General features: G+C 42.6%; 1 protein-coding gene across 3 annotated transcripts in view; it reads right to left on the bottom strand.

Annotated features, from left to right (window-relative positions):
- LOC139470235 (extracellular matrix-binding protein ebh-like) overlaps positions 1 to 21,761 on the bottom strand; it is a 165,602-nt gene that overhangs the window by 58,827 nt on the left and 85,014 nt on the right. For all 3 annotated transcript variants that reach the window (XM_071252558.1, XM_071252559.1, XM_071252560.1), the window contains 12 exons: positions 21,242 to 21,454; positions 19,436 to 20,848; positions 18,259 to 18,362; positions 9,391 to 9,742; positions 7,816 to 8,009; positions 7,058 to 7,177; positions 6,674 to 6,901; positions 6,072 to 6,223; positions 5,173 to 5,417; positions 4,167 to 4,313; positions 3,242 to 3,472; positions 2,396 to 2,608 (listed from right to left, as the gene is read on the bottom strand). In XM_071252558.1, the coding sequence (XP_071108659.1) occupies positions 2,396 to 2,608; positions 3,242 to 3,472; positions 4,167 to 4,313; positions 5,173 to 5,417; positions 6,072 to 6,223; positions 6,674 to 6,901; positions 7,058 to 7,177; positions 7,816 to 8,009; positions 9,391 to 9,742; positions 18,259 to 18,362; positions 19,436 to 20,848; positions 21,242 to 21,454 (3,612 nt within the window). The remainder of the gene's footprint in view (positions 1 to 2,395; positions 2,609 to 3,241; positions 3,473 to 4,166; positions 4,314 to 5,172; positions 5,418 to 6,071; positions 6,224 to 6,673; positions 6,902 to 7,057; positions 7,178 to 7,815; positions 8,010 to 9,390; positions 9,743 to 18,258; positions 18,363 to 19,435; positions 20,849 to 21,241; positions 21,455 to 21,761) is intronic.

Raw genomic sequence — 21,761 nt, 5'->3', positions numbered from 1 at the left:
CTCTCCATACAGGAACCACAGATCATTCAAAATCAATCACCTTTGGGCGTATACTTAGAATAAGAGCCTCGCTGATTTGTTACTTAAAGTCGTATGCTTCCAACACTGGGCGATGATAATGTTAATTTCACTTGTATAGTGCATCTTCCACACAGCGTGCTCAGCGGGCTTAGTCAGGTTCAGTGCCGAGGTCATGGTTCACTTATGTAATCTGAGTTACTAAAACAGTTCTGTGAGATACACCAGACTTCATTTTCAAGAGAGTAAACCCAGTAAATCCCGATCTTAATCTGGAGAGAAAGGAGGAAAGATTTGTCTTAGCCATGCCGTAGTGACCTTGAAATGACCCTCAACCCTTACCTCTGACCTTTGATCCTGACATCACCACAGCAACCAATGAACTCGACTGAAAGTTTCTAAAATTCTAAAAACAAAAGTCTACAAACTTAATTACAGGACACAAGCTCTTCCACTTGTCCTCAGAAAGATCTGGGAGGCAACAACAACACTCCCTCGTTAGAATCAGAGCCTGTCACATCGGAACTTCCAAGCCATCAGTAACAGCAGTGTTAGATATAAGTGGAGCCTGCAAGACGAAGGCAGGCAAAGTTCCCAGAGGGATACGAGAATGCAGAAGGTCACTGACTCTTCTGGCAAGTGAAATATCAGAGAACTACATTCTCCTGATTGACAATATTTCAGGGCTATTGTTGATAGTCCTGAATGTAGTATCATGTGATGCACACCCTAAACCCTCTATATTCAGTAAGTGCCCTGTCATGATCAAACAGTTATCACACTACAACAACAGTCTGGGCAAATTCGTCAGGGCAATTTCGTCGGGGCAATTTCGTCTGGGCTAGTTCATTAGGGCAAGTTTGTCAGGGCAAGTTCGTCGCGGCAAGATCATCAGGGCAAGTTCATCAGGGCAAGTTTGTCAGGGCAAGTTCACCAGGGGAAGTTCATCAGGGCAAGTTCATCAGGGCAAGTTCATCAGGGCAAGTTCACCAGGGCAAGTTTGTCAGGGCAAGTTCGTCGCGGCAAGTTCACCAGGGGAATTTCATCAGGGCAAATTCAACAGGGCAAGTTTGTCAGGGCAAGTTCATCAGGGCAAGTTCACCAGGGCAAGTTCATCAGGGCAAATTTGTCGGGGCAAGTTTATCAGGGCAAGTTCGTCGGGGCAAGTTTGTCATGGCAAATTTGTCAAGGCAAGCTAATGTCCCTGCTACAGGCTCATAAAGCCTTCAAGTAAATTGTTCATGCTGTAACAGGGCCATCACAAACCATGGTAACCCTCCCCTTCACGTGTTAATTGTTGGGTTAATAATGGCAAGGACATTCTGGAAAAAATCATCAATGTCTTTCAAACAGTCTGATTTGAAATACTGGTTATCTTGAACCAAAACACAAAATACTTCTAAAGGGTTGCCCAAACAATTGTAATGTCAATACAACTTATATATTTCTAACAGAGTTGTACCCCTTTCAGTGTTGAGCTCCGTGTTATTTACTTTGCATCTCTAGGTTTTCCTAGCTCTTTATGTCAGGTATTACACTGTGGTCTTCAAGGTTCCTTTCAACTGATAACTTGGTTCGTACTTTCTAGCCAAATCTTATATCTTACTTTCCTTCAGAAATCACACAAAATATTCGCCATTTTAAACTTTATTGACCTCTCCAACACCATGAAAGTGAAGTTCTACAGTCACCATGGAAACAGGAATACGGTTCCGTTGTAAGTGTAACTGAAACTTTTCTCTATTTTGATTCATAAATATCACTCACTTGTAGACTATGCATTACAATGAACAAAATAACAAATAACAACATTGTAAACAGATGCAATGCTGTGTAAAGCTTTCCAACATTAAATATCGTCAACAGTAGTAAATGATAAATAGTCATCAAAAATATAACACATATTGCAATAAAATGTCATAAAATATAATGTCACAAACAACCGTCTGTATGCAACAAATGCCTAAATATTGACCAATGAGGCGGCAAGTTAAATCTGATTGAACTAAAACCCGCAAAGATTGTTTATCTACATGAATGTGTATAGTCAACAAGGATATGTTCAGCAATAAAACTATTACAAATGCACCTTTAGCTACCAAGTACTCACTTTTTACACAACAAATGAAAATAAAATAAAATAAATCTGCTTTTGCAATTATAGCCAGTCAACCAAATTTTGGTGACGAGATCCTGAATGATATATTATGTAAAAAGGTGTACATAAACGTCTCAGCATCATCAATCAGGCTCTTCACACCAAAAGTTCAAAGTTCACAAGTTCAGAGGTTATTGGCCATTTGCAGCCAATCACGTAAGAGGTAAGCACCAACAAAGACACCAAACGGCACAAGAAGGAATTGGTAGTCACGGAAACCTTGTGTCTCCTGGCCGACGTTTTCCCTCAGGATCTGTTCCTGCCGATCGACCGACTCCTGCCGGGACTGGATCTCGTGGTGGGCATTCTGGAACTCCTGTAGCTTGTTGCGTGTTGTCTCGAGGTCAAGGGCCAGTCCTTGCCGTTGTTCCTCAAGACACTCAAGCCTCTGCTCCAGGCCGTCCCTCTCCGTGGCGTATCCTGATATCAAGCCTGGACAAAAGAATCTCACATGTACAAATACAGAGTTTCAGTGGAAATCTTGGCCAACTGATCGTGAGAATAGGATGCCAGCCTACATTAGGAACTCATCTTGGACCCATCTGCTGCCTTAGTTCGGTCACCCTTGTAATTAACTCAGTTGACCATCCAATTCTTCATTTACTTGGAAGAGTGATGACACAAATACTCCCCAACATCCCACTCTACCTCCACCCCTAGACAACATCCAACCCCTTCTCCTTAGCTTTTATCTTGGTCCAAGGACAGTTACCTCACCAAACATCCAATCCCCAACCCACCCCCACCCTACACCACCACACCCCATCCCACTCTACTGCACCCCAACCCCACCACACCCCACCACATACCCCACCCTACTGTGCCCCACCATACCTCAACCCTACCACAACCCTTCACATACCACACCCTACCGTGCCCCACCATACCCCAACCCCACCACATCCCTCCACATACCCCACCCTACTGTGCCCCACCACACACCAACCCCACCACACCAAAACCCCAACGCCACCACACCACACCCCTCCACGTAACACACAACCCCACACAACCCCACCCTTCCCCACCACACCCCATCCAACCACATGCTGCCCTGCCCCGTACCTTCTGCCTTGTGTAGCTCCAGTGACAGGTACTCCTTGGCGGCGACCTCCTCGCGCAGTCGGTCATCAATGTCGGTGCAGCGCGCCTGCAGCACCTCGGCCTCGGTGCTGCGGGAGGCCAGCGTTTCGACCAGCTCCTGCTGCGTGTGCTTGGCCTCCATCAGCTGCTGCGTAGTCTTCTCAATCATCTCCAGCAGGCTGTTCACCGAGGTCTGCAGTCTGCCCCGGGCATCTGGGAGACAGGGACAACAGTAGTGAGGACTAGGGGGTTCTGCTCCAGTCAGTAAATGAGTTGCGGTTACAGTCCATGCCAAAAACATTTGAGACCACAAGTCCCAACCTGGCTCTTGGCATTGTTATTCCCCGCCACAATGTGGAAGGGGGAAAAAGGAAATGGTGCTGTCCGTCCACATTTTGTCTGCCCGTCAAGTTTCATTTCCACAGCAGAACTCAAAAACAACGAGCGATATCTTAACCAAACTTGGCACATCGATAGGTCTAGTGGTGAACTGGTGCCTTTTGATAGTTTGGGATTATTCAAAAATTTATTTTTTGGAGTTTCCATGGCAAAGACTTTGACATAGACTGAAAATGGTGGTATTGGATATGAGATACGAGAATTTCATCCATGTTTTAAGTAGATTATAGTGATATAATGCAAGAATGAACAAACTTTTACAAGACTCAGACTAGTAAGTAGTGGCTAAAATCTCAGAGTGTGGTCATATGTTGCTATAGTAATATTCCAGCTAGATCACAGTGGAGACAGTATTCTTTGGTGAAAAGAACTCAGGTCTTGTAGTGACAACGGTCGCTTATACAAGGCTACCCAACCATTCCTATATAAGCAAGATGGCAGTTATGAAATGGGTATCTGTAACACAAGACTGCATTGTTCCACTACTCAGAATACAAGGGAGACAAACCTGAAAGAATCTCCTCTCCCTCGGCATCGAGTTCCGGTCCTGTGAAGATGCTCTCTGTGAGTCTCTGGGACAGGTCGAGTCCCTCATCCGTGTTGTTGGACAGAATACTCGTCTCCTCCAGAGCCGTGCTGTCCTGGCTTGTGTCAGCTGAGGAATATCACCAATATATATATACCGTATTCGACGTAATAAGCGCCCACGGCGATATTTGATAATTTATTGGCAAGTGAACAATCCAAATTAGCACCCCTTCCGATTGATCAATGTACACAAGACCTATTTATTCGTGTATAATATGCACTCGTGTGTTATGCACTCTGAATTATGGGCAATTAAATTCTGGAAAAATATATCTAGTCATAAACAGTCAGGACGTCAGCATAAACCACGAAATTTATCTTTCAACTCTGTTTTTTCCGGACGCTCTACCACAAGACCACCGAGGCGGATACAAAACAGATGCGTGATAGTGCTACATCATCATAAGTCCAAAATGTACCAAAATGTCTCAGTTATAACATTGTCAGTGCTAAGATCACATTGAGAGATTGGATGGGCTGGCTATCAACATAGATCATGGAGATCAATAATCACTTACAAAATATTGATCAATTATTGATAAATATCGGAGAAGTATCCATAAGCAAATGTGCCAGGAAGTCCCAAAAGACATCAACATGTCTCAGGTCACTGGTGAGCAGTGACACATTTATACATGGATTACTTTGTGGACATTTGAGATATAACAAAAACAGTTGCTTCCTGTCTTCGACAATTGACATGATTGGCAATTACAAGTCGGTAAATCTAAACTTTATTTCATTACAATAGTTTCTCTAAGTTATTATCGATGAAAAAATCTCGTATCAATATTATTTCTTCCCATCAACGATAATTCCGATTATCGACCGTCTTAGCCATCCCAAGAGATTGCTAAGATCACTTTGAGAAAAATAATGCGAGCACTAAGTTTGGAGCTGACTTAGGGCGGGGCTGTGAAACTCACCTCTGTCACTTCTCGGTGAGGGAGCTCTGGCTCCAAATTCATGTCCTCGACTCTCCCTGTGCCCATCAGCATCCGTCCCACGCCCATCCTCCCGGGACGTTCCGCTGGACGGCCTTGACCTTGACCCTGACTGGTTGACCAGGCGTGTCAGTTTCTTGTTGATGATGTCTTCCACTGACACGTAGTTCTTGACAGAATCCGTCAGTACTTGGAGCAGACGGTCATTGGCATTCTGCACAGCATCCCTGAAGAGAAGCATCCCTACGTTCACGTATCCAGTTAACAAGCAAATGAGGGGAATCGGCTGCACCAACATGGGAGCATCAGTGTGATCATAAAAAAACCTAAAGCATCTTATTCCAAAATTTGTGTGTTTGTTTGTTTGTTGTTTAACGTTGCTCTAAGCAATATTCCAGCTATATGAAGGCGGTATGTAAATAATCAAGTCTGGACCACGCAATCCAGTGATTGATATCATGAGCATCGATCTATACATTTGGGATACGATGACATGCATCAACCAAGTCATCGAGCCTGACCACCCGATCCTTTCAGTCGCCTGTTACGACAAGCATAGGTTGCTGAAGACCTATTCTACCCCGGATCTTCACGGGACTTATCCCAAAGTTGTGGGTTTAAATTGCTCAGTGGCACTGCTGACATTGCTGATAAATAATGAAGGGGAAACTCAAGAATACATTAGCTCAAGTGAAAACAGGATAGTTCAGGCTTTCAGATCAACTTACTGACATTAACATATTGGCATCAAAACTCTCCTAAAGATTTTGTTCATATTTGATAATGACCAAAACATTATCATCAAAATACCATTTGTTTTCAGACAAATCACAGTAGTTACAGGCAAAAATACGAATCATCTGAGGAAGAAGCTGGCGAACCTTTCAGCACTGATCCTGTCCAGGTCGCCCCGGAGCATCATCACCAGGTTGCCCTCCTCCTCCGCCTCTCGAGCTCTCCTCCCCGTCAGCAGCTGCTCCTCACTCTCCTCACTCTCCAGCCGGGTTCGCAACGTCCTCACCTCCTCCTCCAGCTGAAGCAGGACAATGAACAATACACAATACACAATACACAATACACTCGCTCTCCACTCTCCAGCCGGGCTCGCAACGTCCTCACCTCCTCCTCCAGCTGAAGCAGGACAATGCACAATACACAATACACAATACACTCGCTTTCCACTCTCCAGCCGGGCTCGCAATGTCCTCACCATCTCCTACCGCTGAAGCAGGACAATACACAATGGACAATACACAAAGAACAATGAACAATGCACAATGAACAATGAACAATACACAATATACAATATACAATACACAATACACAAAGCACAATACACCCTGACTCTTGGGGACCAATCATTATATTCTATTGCTTGTTGCAAGGACCATACTGGATTGGAAATTTGGAGCCAAACAATAGAGTCTGCGATAACAGGGCTCAGACTATCAGGATTTCTCTGTACATTGATTCTTCTCCTCACCTGATGGATCCTTTCCTCTTTCTCCCTCATCTCTTCCTCGGACACAATCGGGGGAATCCCTCGCACAACTTCAGCGAAGGACCGCGTGGCCAGCATCTCGTCCGGGGTGCTGCCCCTGCTCCCCCCAGCCTCAGACCCCAGGTCCCGGGGGGTGCTCTTCATGAGGTGGTCCCCTTCAGCCCCAGACACCTCACTCTCCAGGGTTGAGTCCAGATCAGTCGCACTCAGCTGTGGAAATGAGAAGCACAGTGTCACAAAAAACACTTCCGCCCAGCTGAGGCCTGTTACAAAGGGAGACACAAGTCCTTCTGAGCCTTCAACATTTCTGGTCTTGGACAGAGCTGACTCAATGCATTAAACAAGAACCAACATGATTCAACTCACGAGTGGCGTCGTCTGTGCCGGCAGAACCACCTCAGACACTTCTCGCATCGCCTCCCTCAGCCCCTCATCATGGTCATCCTGGTCAAGAGATTCCTGGTGCTGGACACGGCTCTGGTCATTCTGAGGAAAAACAAGGCCATTGATGAGGGATATGGAAATAACGTCGCTTCGACCAGGCTCAGTCCTATCATGGTGTGTCAGGCAATGATGGATCCGCTCAGTTGGAGTCAAGCTCCCTTTCTCATGTTTATAAATCAAGCACTTATCATCCACCAATCACACAAAGACAATCTTCTGTCTCGGAAGTCACAAAGTACAACATCTAGACCTGAACTGAAAATGTGCCGGTCAAGGGAGGCAAGTCTGCATAATGAACTGCAGCACCTTGGACGATGGCATAGGTTGCTTAATATTCTTTTCATTAACATTTTCTTAATAATCTTGTAAAAAATCTTGGATTTCAATTTAGGGTATTTAAAAGATAAATGTTCCAAGTTTCATAAATGTGACCCACCAGGAGAAAATGGACCTTATGGGTGCTAGGATACTACTGTGCTATGACATCATAAAGATGTCAACCATAGCCATGTGTGATGTCATGTATCTCTGTAATAAATATGAATTGAAGCTTGAGAATTGTATTTTTGTGTTCTAAAGATGCTGCAGTTTTTAAATGTAATGAAAAATCAAAATGCGATTTTTCACCCATAAGGTCACTTATTTCAAGGTTGGTCACAAAATTAAAGCTAACACGCTACCTGTTGTCTGAGGAGCTGGTCCATCTTGTGCTGGTGCTCAGAACAGAGGTCTTCCATCTCCGTCTGGTGGGACCGAGACAGACGTGTCTCCAGATCTTGAAGCTCCCTCTGGTGGGCGGTCTCCAACTCAGCCTTGACCGCCTCCGTGTCCAGGGCAGCCGCGGACAACTCATCCTCGTGGGCAGCCTTCAGCTCTGAGCAGAACATGACATCAGATAATAAACAATAATAATAATAATGATAGGCCATTTATATTGCCCTATTTCCACTCTACTCGGGGGCATGCTCAAAGTGCTATTATTACCCCGGTCACTGGATCAGTGTGCACTCAGCAATCATTCTCAGCTCCCTAGGGAGTATCCAACCATAGCTGCCTGTAAGGCACTATAAGGGTAACAACCATCCTGCCATCTCATCCTACCGGGTACCCATTCACTGCTGGGTGAACAGGGGCACATTTTGAACAAAGTCACTTACCCAAGGAGACACCACATGTGTTACATGTGCTTCAGTGTAGAGCCCCAGAAACTCTCAGGAGCCAAGCTGCCAAAATGTGGTCACCCATCCAAGGACTATCCTCAACCAACATTGTTTAACTTCACCAGTTTGTGACCTGTGCGCTGTGCACAGGACATATACACACGTCAACATTCCAAGGACACCCAAGGACAACCATCAACATCAAGACAACAGTGTGAAACAATGAGTGAGACAAAATTCAAATATTGCAAACACACAGAGGAAAGATGTTGGTGTCCCGCTTTTGAGATGGACACTATTTTCTACACAACTGCTTACGGATAGTTGACAGAGAAGAATACTTCTATTCAGTGAGATGATAGCCAAATTAAAGGATTTATGGCAGTAATGTAATAGAGGTAATATATTAGGAAATATTTAATTCAGTGGCCACAGTTAGGTAATCTCACATGACTGTCAGACAATGGTTAGAAATTGAAGGTTAACAGTCTGACTACCATCTCATCCTACCGGGTACCCATTCACTGCTGGGTTAACAGTAGCATATTTAAACACAGTCACTGGCCACTGTGTCGAAGGACCAAAGCCCCACCAGGAATTCTGCTTGCCAAACATAGTATGCCTCAGTCAGCAATAGTACAACAATATGACAACATGTAGCATGTAAATACTCAAGTAATGGCCAAACTAGTGGCTGATAGTATGAGCATCTATCCCCGTCTTCGGGCAAGAGGTGCGCAATCCTCTTGATGCACATGGCATCGATTCTGCTCAGGAATTATCTATTACACCCAATCAAGAGTCAGTAAGTGAGTGAGTGAGTATGTTTTTACGCTGCTTTTGGCACTATTCCAGCAATATCATGGCGGGGAACACCATATATGGGTTTCACACATTTTGCCCACGTGGGGAATCCCAGGTCTTCGGCGTGACGAGCGAACACTTTAACCACTAGGCTACCCCACCTCCCCACACCTTATCAAGAACTCACAATAAGACCAAAAATATTCAAACATCTTCACTCAAAAGCAAGAGATTCAAACGAGTTTCTACAACTGACTTACGATAAATAAACTACAACATAACACAACCCACCTTCAAGTTGTTTTTTCCACTTGTTTTCCACTTCCTCCATCTCTCCCTTGTGTCTCTCTATCAATTCAGTTTGTCTCTCCTTCTCTCCATCACTCTCATCCTTCTCTCCATCCCGTCTCTTCCTTTCATCATCACTGTTCTCAGCATCCGCCTCTGTCTGTAAGCGTTCGACTGTCTCAAGCTCCTCGGCATGTTGACTTGTGAGTCGAGCAACTTCAGCATCCCGTGAGATGAGTTGGTCCTTTAGCTGCTGAAGCTCGGCCTCCTGCTTGGCCTTGAGCTCCTCGGCCTCCTGGGTCCGGTCGGCCATGAAGTTGTCCATCATCTTACGGTGACGCTCCATGAACCGAGTCTGAAACAGTGAGTGAGTGAGTGAGTTTGGTTCAATGCAAATTTGAAATGAATTTCAGATATTTACAGCTTGTAAACTTGATGTAGGGGGAAACCAGAGTATGATGCTTGGTGATATCAAACCAGGAAACATAATCAGGGCAAACCAAGATTCGAACCCACAATCATAGGTTCCAGGCATGCCTAAGGGACACAACTCTGCACAGTGAGTTGCAACATCTTAGACGACAGACCACCCGTGTCATCATTGACCATTTCATTCTAGAATCCTTCTCAACAAAGTTTAGTTGCTTGATTGTTGCTAAGACAACTCGACAAAAATCAATGTCTTTAATATAACCAGTATTCTCAATCTAGCAATCATGCAAACACAATATGTTAAATATCAACAACTGTCAAAACTCCCTCTTTTCGAAAAGGTGGTGTAGGTCACATACGTGCAGTAGGCAAACAACTTGGGTCAAAAGTAACACCAAGACAGACAGCCAATAGAGTGAGGCTGGTGGTTAATTCACATCAATTTTATAAAAGACAAGGGCAGGTAACTCTTATGACTTCTCAGTGAGTGAGTCTACAGGGTTTCACATTGGTTCATATTCTACGACATCTCCTGTCATCCAAAATGTCTTTTAGATATTTTTCAGTATTGGTGAAGTTATAGAAGAAATTGAATCAAAATTTGTTAAATTGCCCAGTCATAGCACATCAGGGTAGACCAAGAATGGACTTCACACATTGTACCCATGTAGAGATTTAAACCTGGCTCTCCCCACTGAGCTATTCCATTGCTCCTTATGCCAGTTGCATGGCATAAGGTATTTATTTATCAGAGGCCATTCCTTGTAACATTCTAAAGTAATGAAGAAAGTCACATTGTCATCATGGTTTTGCTCAAATTATAAATGTTTGTATATCCATATTATTCTAGTTCAACAGTGTGAGAGGTCCCTTGCACTTTTATTAAAACAAAGCATTAGAATATAACATGTCATAAACATCACCATAGTTACCATAAAACATCACCATAGTTATCACAAAACATCACCAAAGTTACCACAAAACATCCCCACAGTTACCACAAAACATCACCCTAGTTACCACAAAACATCACCAAAGTTACAACAAATACTACCAACCAAGTAATACCCACACAAAACAATCCCTAGAAAAGTTCAACCCAAACATGACTAATGCAAGATCATGACCCTCTCAAACAGCAACTCTTGAACAGATACACAATCTGACAGAGTAACACTTCACATTGGACACAGGTCTCAAGTCTCAAGGAGGGGAGGGGAGTAGGTACACACATAAACCCTCCACCCAGTGAAGGTCACGCAAAGCTGTATACTACACCGGACATTAAATCTGATCTTATAGACAAGAGTCAGGGTGGGCGTGGAGATATATATCTGTGAGAGAAGTACACTTGGCAAGTTTATATAACTAGCAGCTCCAAGTCAACATGGCCCGTCCCCAGTCTTAGTCTAATGCTTCATTTCAAAACTACCATATTTAGATTGACAGTCCTCGATCAATACTGCCAGCATCTCCAGAGCAATCTTAAATATTGTATACTTCATGAGCGTATATTTCTAGAAATGTTTAGTACAGGAGTATAATTTTATGCCGCTCTTGGTAATATTCCTGCCCCATTATGGCAGGGGGAACCATGAATGAGTGTGAACCCATGTCGGGAATCAAACCCAGGCCTCCAGCTTGAAGAGCAAACGCTTTAACCACAGGGCTACACCACCATTGCTTCCAGAAGCTGGATTCAGCAGTTGACTTGTTTCTGATCCTCATAAAAGTGAGTTTGACTGATATTCTTACAAAGTGACAAGATTTTAAACTTTACAAACACATACCGTATTCGACGTAATAAGCACTCAGGGCGCTCTCAAAATTAGAAATGGGGGCTCTTATTAGAATATAATTTTGGTGAGATTGTAAATTTTGGGGTCAGCCTGAAATGATATAAAAGAAGAATCTCTGTGTATTATACACGATAGATATATGTTCGAGAATTTAATTGCCCATAATTAAGGGTGCATATAACAAACGAGTGTGTAATACACACGAATAAATAAGTCTTGTGTACTTTGATAAATCGGAAGGGTCGCTTATTGGGATTGTTCACTAGCCAATATATTAGCAAATAATGCCGTGGGCGCTTATTAGAGCGGGGCGCTTATTACGTTGAATACGGTAATCATTTCAACAACTTTACTTTTTAGAACTTTTTTTATTTGTAGCAGTTTTGGTTTTGACATTTCCAGTTGCTGTACAGTAGCATGGTCATGATTATTTTTTAGCTGGACAATGAGTAGCCTTGGTAAACAGTAAATGACAGGCAGACCAGAATTAATCAACTTGATCTCATCGTGAATCTTAATCAATAGTAGACTGTCTCACAACCCCTGAACCATAATATTTTGCCTTCCGCTAAGCCCATTCTGTAATGGACCCGTGAAGATCCGGGGAAGAATAGGTCTTCAGCAACCCATGCTTGTCTTAAAAGGTGACAATGCTTGTCCTAAGAGGCGACTAACGGGATCGGGTGGTCGGGCTTGCTGACTTTGTTAAAGCATGTCATCAATCCCAATTGCGTGGATTGATGCTCATGATGTCAATCACTGGATTGTCTGGTCCAGCCATCATATAGCTGCAATATTGCTGAGTGTGGCGCTAAACATCCCTTGAGGTAAGAAATCGCAAGCTCCGACGTTCATACAGTTTGACCCTCACTCTATGAAGGTTCATACTCCAATGAACTCACACAAAGTGAAGGTCAATTATTAATTAAAAGTAGACACATGTTTGTATCAAAATTGTATATAGTCAGAGACTCAGCATTAGCCTATTACTATTGCTGGACACTCCGGAGTCAGGTAACGAGGATATTGTTCTGTCTGGATGAACTCTAAGCTAGAGTTCATTATGTGAATATGACCTGTTTAAAACATGATGAATACATATAAACGATCAGTGTTTCTGAGTGGAAATTCGAGCAACATGCTGTTTTGATGAATCTGTTCTTATGTCGACTTTTTAATGAAGTCAAGCTTCAAAGAAAAAAAATGAAATTGTAGAGAAAAACAGCCAGCAGCATGTGAACATGATTTTTGACAGTGGTGTCAGTTACATGTGATGTGGTCAACTCAACTCCTTATCTGTATATTGTATATAGGTGACCACTGAATAATTGATTTGTCAACTAGCACCCTGTGTCTGCTCCATTAACCAATGAACTGCATGTTTTGGATAATCCCACATGATCACATTAAGTATATCATATATATAGTTTACCTGTAAACAGCTTTTGCAAATTACCATATTTTGAGGACATTCTAGTCAATTGTTCATGTATTTCTTCGAGCCATATATTGATATTCCAAACTACGAAAACTCATGCACAGTGTTAGAAATTGGCACTAGTCCTGTAGTCCTTGCCAAACTGCCCTGTAGTAAAGGTATCATAAGGACAAGTAGAAATTTGCCATTTTAAGGGGTTTGCTATATGTCATCATTATAAGGACTACTGGACAAAATTTGTTAGTTTCTGCCGCTGCATGCATATCTATCAACATCCTTATGACCCTTATCATCTTTATCATCCTCAACATCAACATCATCAACATCAACATCATCATCATCATCATCAACATCATCATCAACATCAGCATCAACATCAGCATCAACATCAGCATCCCTCATCTTACAACTATTGATGTTTTCATTACTGAATGATTATCATTATTATAAGTGTTCACCAGGAAAATCTGCAGATCATATGATGTATTGACATCATTATCACTGTCAGCTACTTTTACATCAATAACACCACGATCATGATTATCATTATGACAAGTATCATCCTAACACAACATATCTCACACCAACCTTCTGTGACCATCTCCACTGCGTAAGGAACATGCCATGCCCACAGCCGACCACCACCACAAGAATGTTATGTCACAGTGACCTGATTGTGACAACACTTGTCCTCATTAACGTCCTACTCAGAGGACTAATAGCCATGTGGCCATGTTAATCACAATCACTCAATTGCTATTAATTACAAAAAGATGCTAATCCCAAGACGGCAAGTATTGTTGGCCATTAAACGGGCAGTGCTATACTTCGTTACAACTATTGTGTATCTACAAGAGCTAATCCTTGTCATGTGACCTTGGTCATATACCGGTAAGCCTTGATCCAGTGATCACACTGTCACACCTTTCCTAGAAGAGGTCATAAAAACAAACTGACTGATCTTACCATGAGGTTAAATGGGGTTTACAGTTGCGTTCAAGATTATTGTACTTATATTGCAATGTGTGTGTGTGGCTGCTTGTACTAGTCTGGACTAATGCCAGTTTTGAAGTGCTAGCCCACTAAGACACCATGCCACACTTTAACATGGATACCCCACACAGACTCCGACCTGAGCAGTCCTTGTTTAAGCCCCTTAATACTGAGCACAGACAAAGAAACAACAAGTACCATCTTTTAACGTCTTTTGGTATGACACGGTTGGGGATCGAACCCCGACCTTCCGCCATGTAGCTTACCTGCATAAAGTACATTGTATAGATACTGCAGTATGTACGATGATGCATTAACAATGTAAGTATGTGTAACCCACATGCACCTCACACATTTTTTCTGAACAAAATTATAGTTTATGTTTAAGAATCATTATATAAACATTATATAATAGTGAGTGAGTGAGTGGGGTTTTACGCCACTTTTAGTAATATTCCAGCAATATCACGGCAGCGACACCTGGGGAATCAAACCCAGGACTTTGGTGTGACAAGCGACCGCTTTAACCACTAGGCCGGCCCCCTGTCACACCTCCCGCCACACATCCCGCCACACCCCCCACTCCACCCCTCCCTGGCCCACACCCCATTATGTAATAACACCCAATGCTAACCTTCAGCGACCATCTCAACTCCTTTAGAAACATGCCATGCTAATTCCACCAAGCTTACAACACAGGCCCTCCAACTGACCATCTCCACTGACCAACAGACACAAATATCAATACAGTGTCAATACAGGACAAGAAACAATTAGGACATTCCTCCTAAATCCCCTCAGCAATCAAATCTGTTTGTCCGTCCCCACACAACCTGCCCGGACATGCGAGCTCCCCACACAGTTCCAGCCAAGCAGTGTGTTTGCTCACATATTGGTCATAACACAGGATCTACCCACACAGTTCCAGCCAAGCAGTGTGTTTGCTCACATATTGGTCATAATACAGGATCTACCCACACAGGGCCAAGTCAGTGAAAGACTCGTATGATTCTATTATGGGTAAACTTCAGTATAGGTATGGAATTACCCCTAAGAAACACACCAGAGCTCCAGATAAGCTGCGTATCTACATAAAATACGCATCACAAATGCAGAAATACGCAGTAAAATAAAATCCAAGCGTGTTAAATACGCAACGAACATTACAGATACGCTACAAAAATAAAACTTGTGCGTATCATCAAAATATTGTGAAGTAACCCTGCGTATTTGATTAGCAAATCAGCAACTTATTTTGAAATTATAAACGGGCATTCCGTCAACCTTGCCAAACTCCACGATGACTGTCACATCATGATCATTTGCCATCACACTTTCTTGTGGAAGTATCGTGGTATTTTTGAGTCCTATAAAGCTCTCGAACCCACACGACACCAGTTTGCTGGGACTAGGTGAATAGTATTTAAATATTTAACTTAAATACCCACATGTGTAAAAACTAGTGGGTAACAGAAATTTGAATACCCAGATAGAATTACTGATACCCAATGATTTTAAAATGCATGGGTAAAATACCCACAACACCAAAAGCTTATCTGGAGCTCTGACACACATGAAATTTGTCATCCACATCAAACACAAAGTTAAACATGAACATCAAGGGAGCTGTCACGCCCTAATGTAAAAAGTAAAGGATGATGGGGGTTTGAGGATTACGCTAGAATGACAAACTAAGTACCCTTGGGTTTTTTGGTTATTGTTCCCGCTTTCTGAAATTCAGAGGTATTTCAAAATTACATTCAATGCAATAACGTAAATGGAAGCGTTAAAGCCTCCGCCTTGTTTTAGAGTGAGTGAGTGAGTTGGATTTAACACCGCTTTAATATTATTCCAGTTATATCACGTTGTGTCAGCTTAATGTGGGAGGAAAGCCCAAAGTGATGCTGGTCTCACACGTTTACCACTTCGGTGAAACCAACGAGCACAGGTATGGTGCTTACAAACCTAGAAACATAATCATAGGTTTCTGGCGTGCCCAAGGGACGCAACTCTGCACAGCGAATTACGGCGCCTTAGACGACTGGGTCACCCGTGCCCCCCTTATAGCCATGTGAAGAACAGAACTTGAGATTCAACACACAGACATACATTGTAACCACGGGCCTGACCCACTGCACTAGTTGAGAGTTCTGTCTGCATGTCGCAGGTTACGAGCACATTGACCTTTTCATGTGGGAATAGCACCCATCCTGACCTAAATTTGTCAAAACTGTCCTATAAACAAGCAAAATTCAAATTAACTTTTGTTTATTTTAATATTCACAAAAACTGCCAAAAAATACTCATAACCGTTGCCACAGTACCACAAACACTGGTCCTCCCATCACCAACACAAGTCAACTAGACCTAAACACGCTTCACTTAATGTATTCCTAAACTATCTCCCACAAGGTCTTACTGATACAATTATACCACACCACAGTGTCCACGGCACTGAGTGACAGAATGGCTCCTGACTAACACTGATTACACTCGTCATGAAGTAAACCGTCCGTCTACCTTTGATCGGGACTGACACTTGGAATTATGGGAAACCAATGATGCGTGGCCAGACATGGATCGGGTGATAAGTCCACGATAAGCTTTAAGGTTAACAAGTTAGAATTTCACAGTTTAGGTGAAGATCAGATTTCTAATACCAAGTAGACATAATTGTGTTCATTGCTTTCTGTTTAGTGTTGTAGGGGTGTCAAGATCAGCAAGACATCAGATGTCACAAAGACTTTTTTGTTAGTGGTTGTTTAAAGCCGCACTTACCAATATTTCAGCAGTATGATAGCGGCCTGTAAATAATCAACTCTGGACCAGATAAACCCGTGATTGATATTGAGAGCAACAGCCCATATCAGTGATAGAAACTGGCACTAGTCCTACAGTCCTTGCCAAAGTGTCCAATAGTTAAGGTATCATAAGGACCAGTAGAAATTTGCCATTTTAAGGGTTTTACTGTATGTTACCATTATAAGGACTAGTGGACTAAAAAATCACCTGATGAGACAAGCATTGGTTGTTAGGATCTGTCATTCAGTTATCAGCATTGGTGAGGCGAGGTGAAATGGGGTTTAACATCGCGTCCAAGATTATTGCACTTATATAGCGATGTACATGTACGTGAGTGTGTGTGTGTGTGTTACTGCTTGTGCTAGTCAGGACTGATGCCGATTTATAGCGTTAGCTCACTGAGATACCATGCCACAGTTACACAAGAATAACTCACTCAGACACAGTAGACTGACTCCGAGCCAATCAGCCCTTGTTTTAGCCCCTTAATACCGAGCGTCAATTGTCAGTACTGGTCGTAACAGTGAGTGAGTGAGTGAGTGAGTGAAATATTGTAATAATGTGCTCGAATTGACATAAAAAAGTGAGTGAATCTTGTTTTATACCGCAGGTACCAATATTTAAGTTTTGCCCTTGTCTGTTTGATTGTTGTGTGTACAGATCTCATGCATTGCCCATATAATTACACTTATCATTAATTATCAGTTATTGATATATACATGTAAGTTACTTTTGCCTTTGAGTTCGGTATATCGCCGTCCTTAAAATGACCCCGCAATAAGACGACCCCCCTGTACAAGCCTTCAAGATCAGCGCTAATTTATATACCATATCTCTACAGCAAATCGAAATGAAACACGTCACCAGCACATACACAATCCTTACAATTTAAATGAAAACATGTTTCCCTTAGCAGAAAAGAAATACAGTGTATCCCTTCAGTGAATTCAGGGAAGAGAACAGATCATAACAATTAAACTTGGTCTATACAAATTTGAAATTTGAGATAAAACACCACTAGACATGATGATTTGCCGGTTAAATTGCATTTCCTGTTCTGCTGGGCATTATTTTATATGCAGGGGTTAAGATTACTGTGTGTATCGTCTCTTAAACTAACCCGGAAGTTGTGCGATCTTCCTATCCCTTCACATACAATTTCGCCAAAATGAATGTCAACAATATTGAATGAAATTTTGAAAAAAATTAATAAAACAGATGACAAACATAAGTCAAGATATACAATGAACTGTTTCATAACCAGAAAGTGTAACATGTTGACATGTTTTTTCTAGTGTTACGTGCTCACAGTAATGTCTTTGTGTTGGGTTAGTGAATGAGGCTACCCCTACCCCTGACTGAGGAAGCTATCCAGCTATCATCTACACTACCACAAAACTGACTCACCCTCTCGGACTCCAGCGTCTCGGTGAACTCCTGCTGCATGAGCTGCTTGGACAACTCGAGCTGCTGGTCGTATTTATCCTTCAGCACCTCCTCGTCATCCATTTCTATAACAGTACCAGCACCAGTTAGTGAGCAATATTTTCTTGTGCAGTCAGCACATATTACAGGATTATCACATCTTACAAATAGCCAAGTCTGGGGCAGGCAAACCAATGGCTGACATAATGAGCAACGCTCCACATCATCAGTGCACAAGGAGTGAGGGGCATGGGTTTAATTCCACTTTGAGTGAGCGAGTGAGTGAGTTGGGTTTAACGCCGCTTAATGTGGGAGGAAAGCCTGAAGTGATACAGGTCTCAGACGTTTACCACTTTGGTGAAACCCACGAGCACGGGTATGGTGCTGACAAACCTAGAAACATAACCTGGATTCGAACCCACAATCATGCCCAAGGAACGCAAAACTGCACAGCGAATCGTGGCGCCTTAGACAACAGGGCCACCTGTGCCCTCTAATTCCACTTTGAAAAGTATTTCAGTCATATAATGACTTAATGTGGGAGGAAATGTGGGAGGAAAGCCCGAAGTTTACCACTTTGATGAAACCTATGAGCCAGGTTACGGGGTATGAAGCAGACAAACCTAGAAACAAACTGAGGCCTGGGATTTGACCAGGTAACCATCAGTCTGGTCAAACATGGAGGCCACCCAATCCTCACCAATCGGCACACGGTACAGGGGTCCACAAAAGATCAGACGTAATCAGGCTAAATATTAAGAGAGTGCGGTATTATCGGTATATCGGTAAGTTGAGGTTCATTCTTTCCACGATACGTATCACAATATAACTTCATGCTCAATTATCGGGTGATTTCAAATAGCGATTTTTATCATGTGTTTAATGTTGTATACTTGCCAAATGCCTTCGCTGCCCCGGATGGCTGCGTATTTAATGACCGAGTAAACATCATGTTGTACTAGTATCTTGTTTCGTTCCATTTATGAACTTCCATTCATACCTTAATGCATCAGATTGATTCTGAATTCAAAATTTAGAATCATACAATACATCGTGATACATATCGTAATACGACCTTGTGCATCACAAAATATTGTGATGCACTTTAAACCTCCGATACCCATCCCTACTAAATATATAAGTGCAAAACATCACTCACCGGAAACAAGCTTGTCATATCTTTCTCTCTCTTCGTCCAACTGTGACTGAAGACTCTCTATGTCCTGGTGATGCTTCTGGCAAAGTTCATCTCGCTCTGATTGTAATTTCTCCAACTCGGCTTCCAAAGATTTAATCTTTGATTCAAGCTGTATCCGAACCTCAGCATCAGCATCAACCGTATCCTCCACAGGAACAGCATCAACTACATCAACATCAACAGGATCAGCATCAACAACATCAACAGCAACAGCTGTTGCACCACTTGATATTCCCTCTGAGGAACTCAAATCACTGTCGCCTGTGTCCACTGAGACTATCTGCTCCAGCTGAACATTTGTGTCAACAGAAGTTACCTCCCTTGTTACTACAGAAGTTACCTCCCTTGATACTACACGCCCAAACCCACTGACTTGTTGACTAAATTCCAAATTTTTCACATTTTCTTCATGAATTGTTTGTAATTCAGCAGCCTGTCGTTTAAGTTCAATTTCAAGTTGGACTTTGAACTCTGACTGTAGGGTTTCGATTTCCACTTGAGTGTCGTGCTCAAGGTCATGTCGAAGGGACTCCAGCTCTTGCTTGTGAGAGTGCTCCAGCTCCTCCAGCTTGGTGATGAGCTCGTGCTTTTCCTGAGAGTAATCAACACTGCTCGAGTCATCACTCCGGATGTCCTTTTCTTGCAACTCACTCAAATATTTCTCCTTTTCATCCTCAATATTTTGAAGCAATTTCTCCTTTTCTGCAACAACACCTTCCAGCCCCTCAATAACTTTCTCCTTGTCTGAAACAACAGTCTTAATATCCTCAACATCCTTCTCCCTATCAGACACAACACACTGGAGCTCCAAGATATCTTTCTCTTTATCAGACACAACATTCTGGAGCTCCAAAACAGCCTTCACCTTTTCAGAAAGTTCAGAATTCAGATCACTAATTCTCTTTTCTTGTTCATTTAACTGATCTTTCAAAGATTTCACTTCCTCAGCCGATTCTCTTGATCTTCCTTTCTCTTCTTCGAGGAATTTTTCCAAGTCACTGATCTTGACGTCACGCTCTTGCACCAGCCTCTCCAGATCTGAGAGTCTTGACACAGACTTATGGGCCCCGCGTGGTGATTCCGTGGCAGACGACTCATCGCTATCAGTGATGACAGTCAACATGGTTGTCCTCTGAACATACTCTCTTTCTTTAGCAAGTTTCTCAAACTCTCTTGAATCAGATAAATTTTCAGAATCTCTATCGGTGCTCGTTAGCATGTTGCTGATCTGGGTTTCATATTTAGTCCTCAAATCAGTAATTTCGTCGGAATATGTTTTCTCAATATCCTGCACATGTTTTTCATAGTACGTCCGCAAGCTTTCCAGTTCTTTGGTTTGTTGTTCTTGAGTTCGAATCTTTTCCTTGTCGGACTCTGAGGACAGAAAGAGTGAGTGAGTGAGTGAGTGAGTGAGTGGGTGGGTGGGTGGGTGAGTGAGTGAGTGAGTGGGTGGGTGGGTGGGTGGGTGGGTGAGTGAGTGAGTGAGTGAGTGAGTATCCGTGACTACAAAATGGCGAAGACTGACCATCTTCAATATTGTAAAATTTACTTCATTGTGTACAAAATAAATTGGATCTGCATGTGTCAAACACTTTAGTTCCTAACATATGATGATACGTTAAGCTCCCAATATATCGCAATACTTTTACCTCCCAATATATCACAATATGTTTTGCCAAACAGTCCTCGTTATCACAATAGATTGCAATACCTATTTTTTGTCAATATATATATATACACATGCCCTATGCCCTAAATATTACACACCAGAAGTGAGGGCTAGCTTCTCCGGGAATGTTCGAACTTGGTCCTCATACTGTGATTGCAGCGCCTCCATCTCCCGCTGCAACACCGTCACCTGCTCCGACTGCGATGTGACACCTTGTGTCCGGGCCTGTAACATCATCTCGTACTCCGACAACATCTGACTCCTCAGCTGGGAGATCTCTTCTCGCTGACTCTCAAGAAGATTCCGGATTGCTGAAACAAAGCATAGTGGGTAGAAGGGAGATAATTCATGTTCATTTCCTGGTAAGAGACAAAGAGAAAGCAGGTTTTAGCATCATGCAATACAATTTTAGGCTAAAAAAAAAAATAATCTTGGTTCTCAGGCACCGCCACATTAGCAGAAAGTCCTACGCAGGTTTCATTTTTATTTCCATTTTCAAAACAAAAAAATCCTTAAAAATTTCGCGTCTTGAACACACAACCCCGGCAGTGAAATGCTGCAATAAAAATAAAATGCATTCCAATGTAGGGTGCAGTTACTTCCCTTTACATGCTCTCT

Source organism: Haliotis cracherodii, unplaced genomic scaffold (assembly GCF_022045235.1).
Source record: "Haliotis cracherodii isolate W230 unplaced genomic scaffold, xgHalCrac1.p SCAF_20, whole genome shotgun sequence".
Lineage (NCBI taxonomy): Eukaryota > Metazoa > Mollusca > Gastropoda > Lepetellida > Haliotidae > Haliotis > Haliotis cracherodii.
This window is presented reverse-complemented; position numbering and strand designations above follow the sequence as displayed.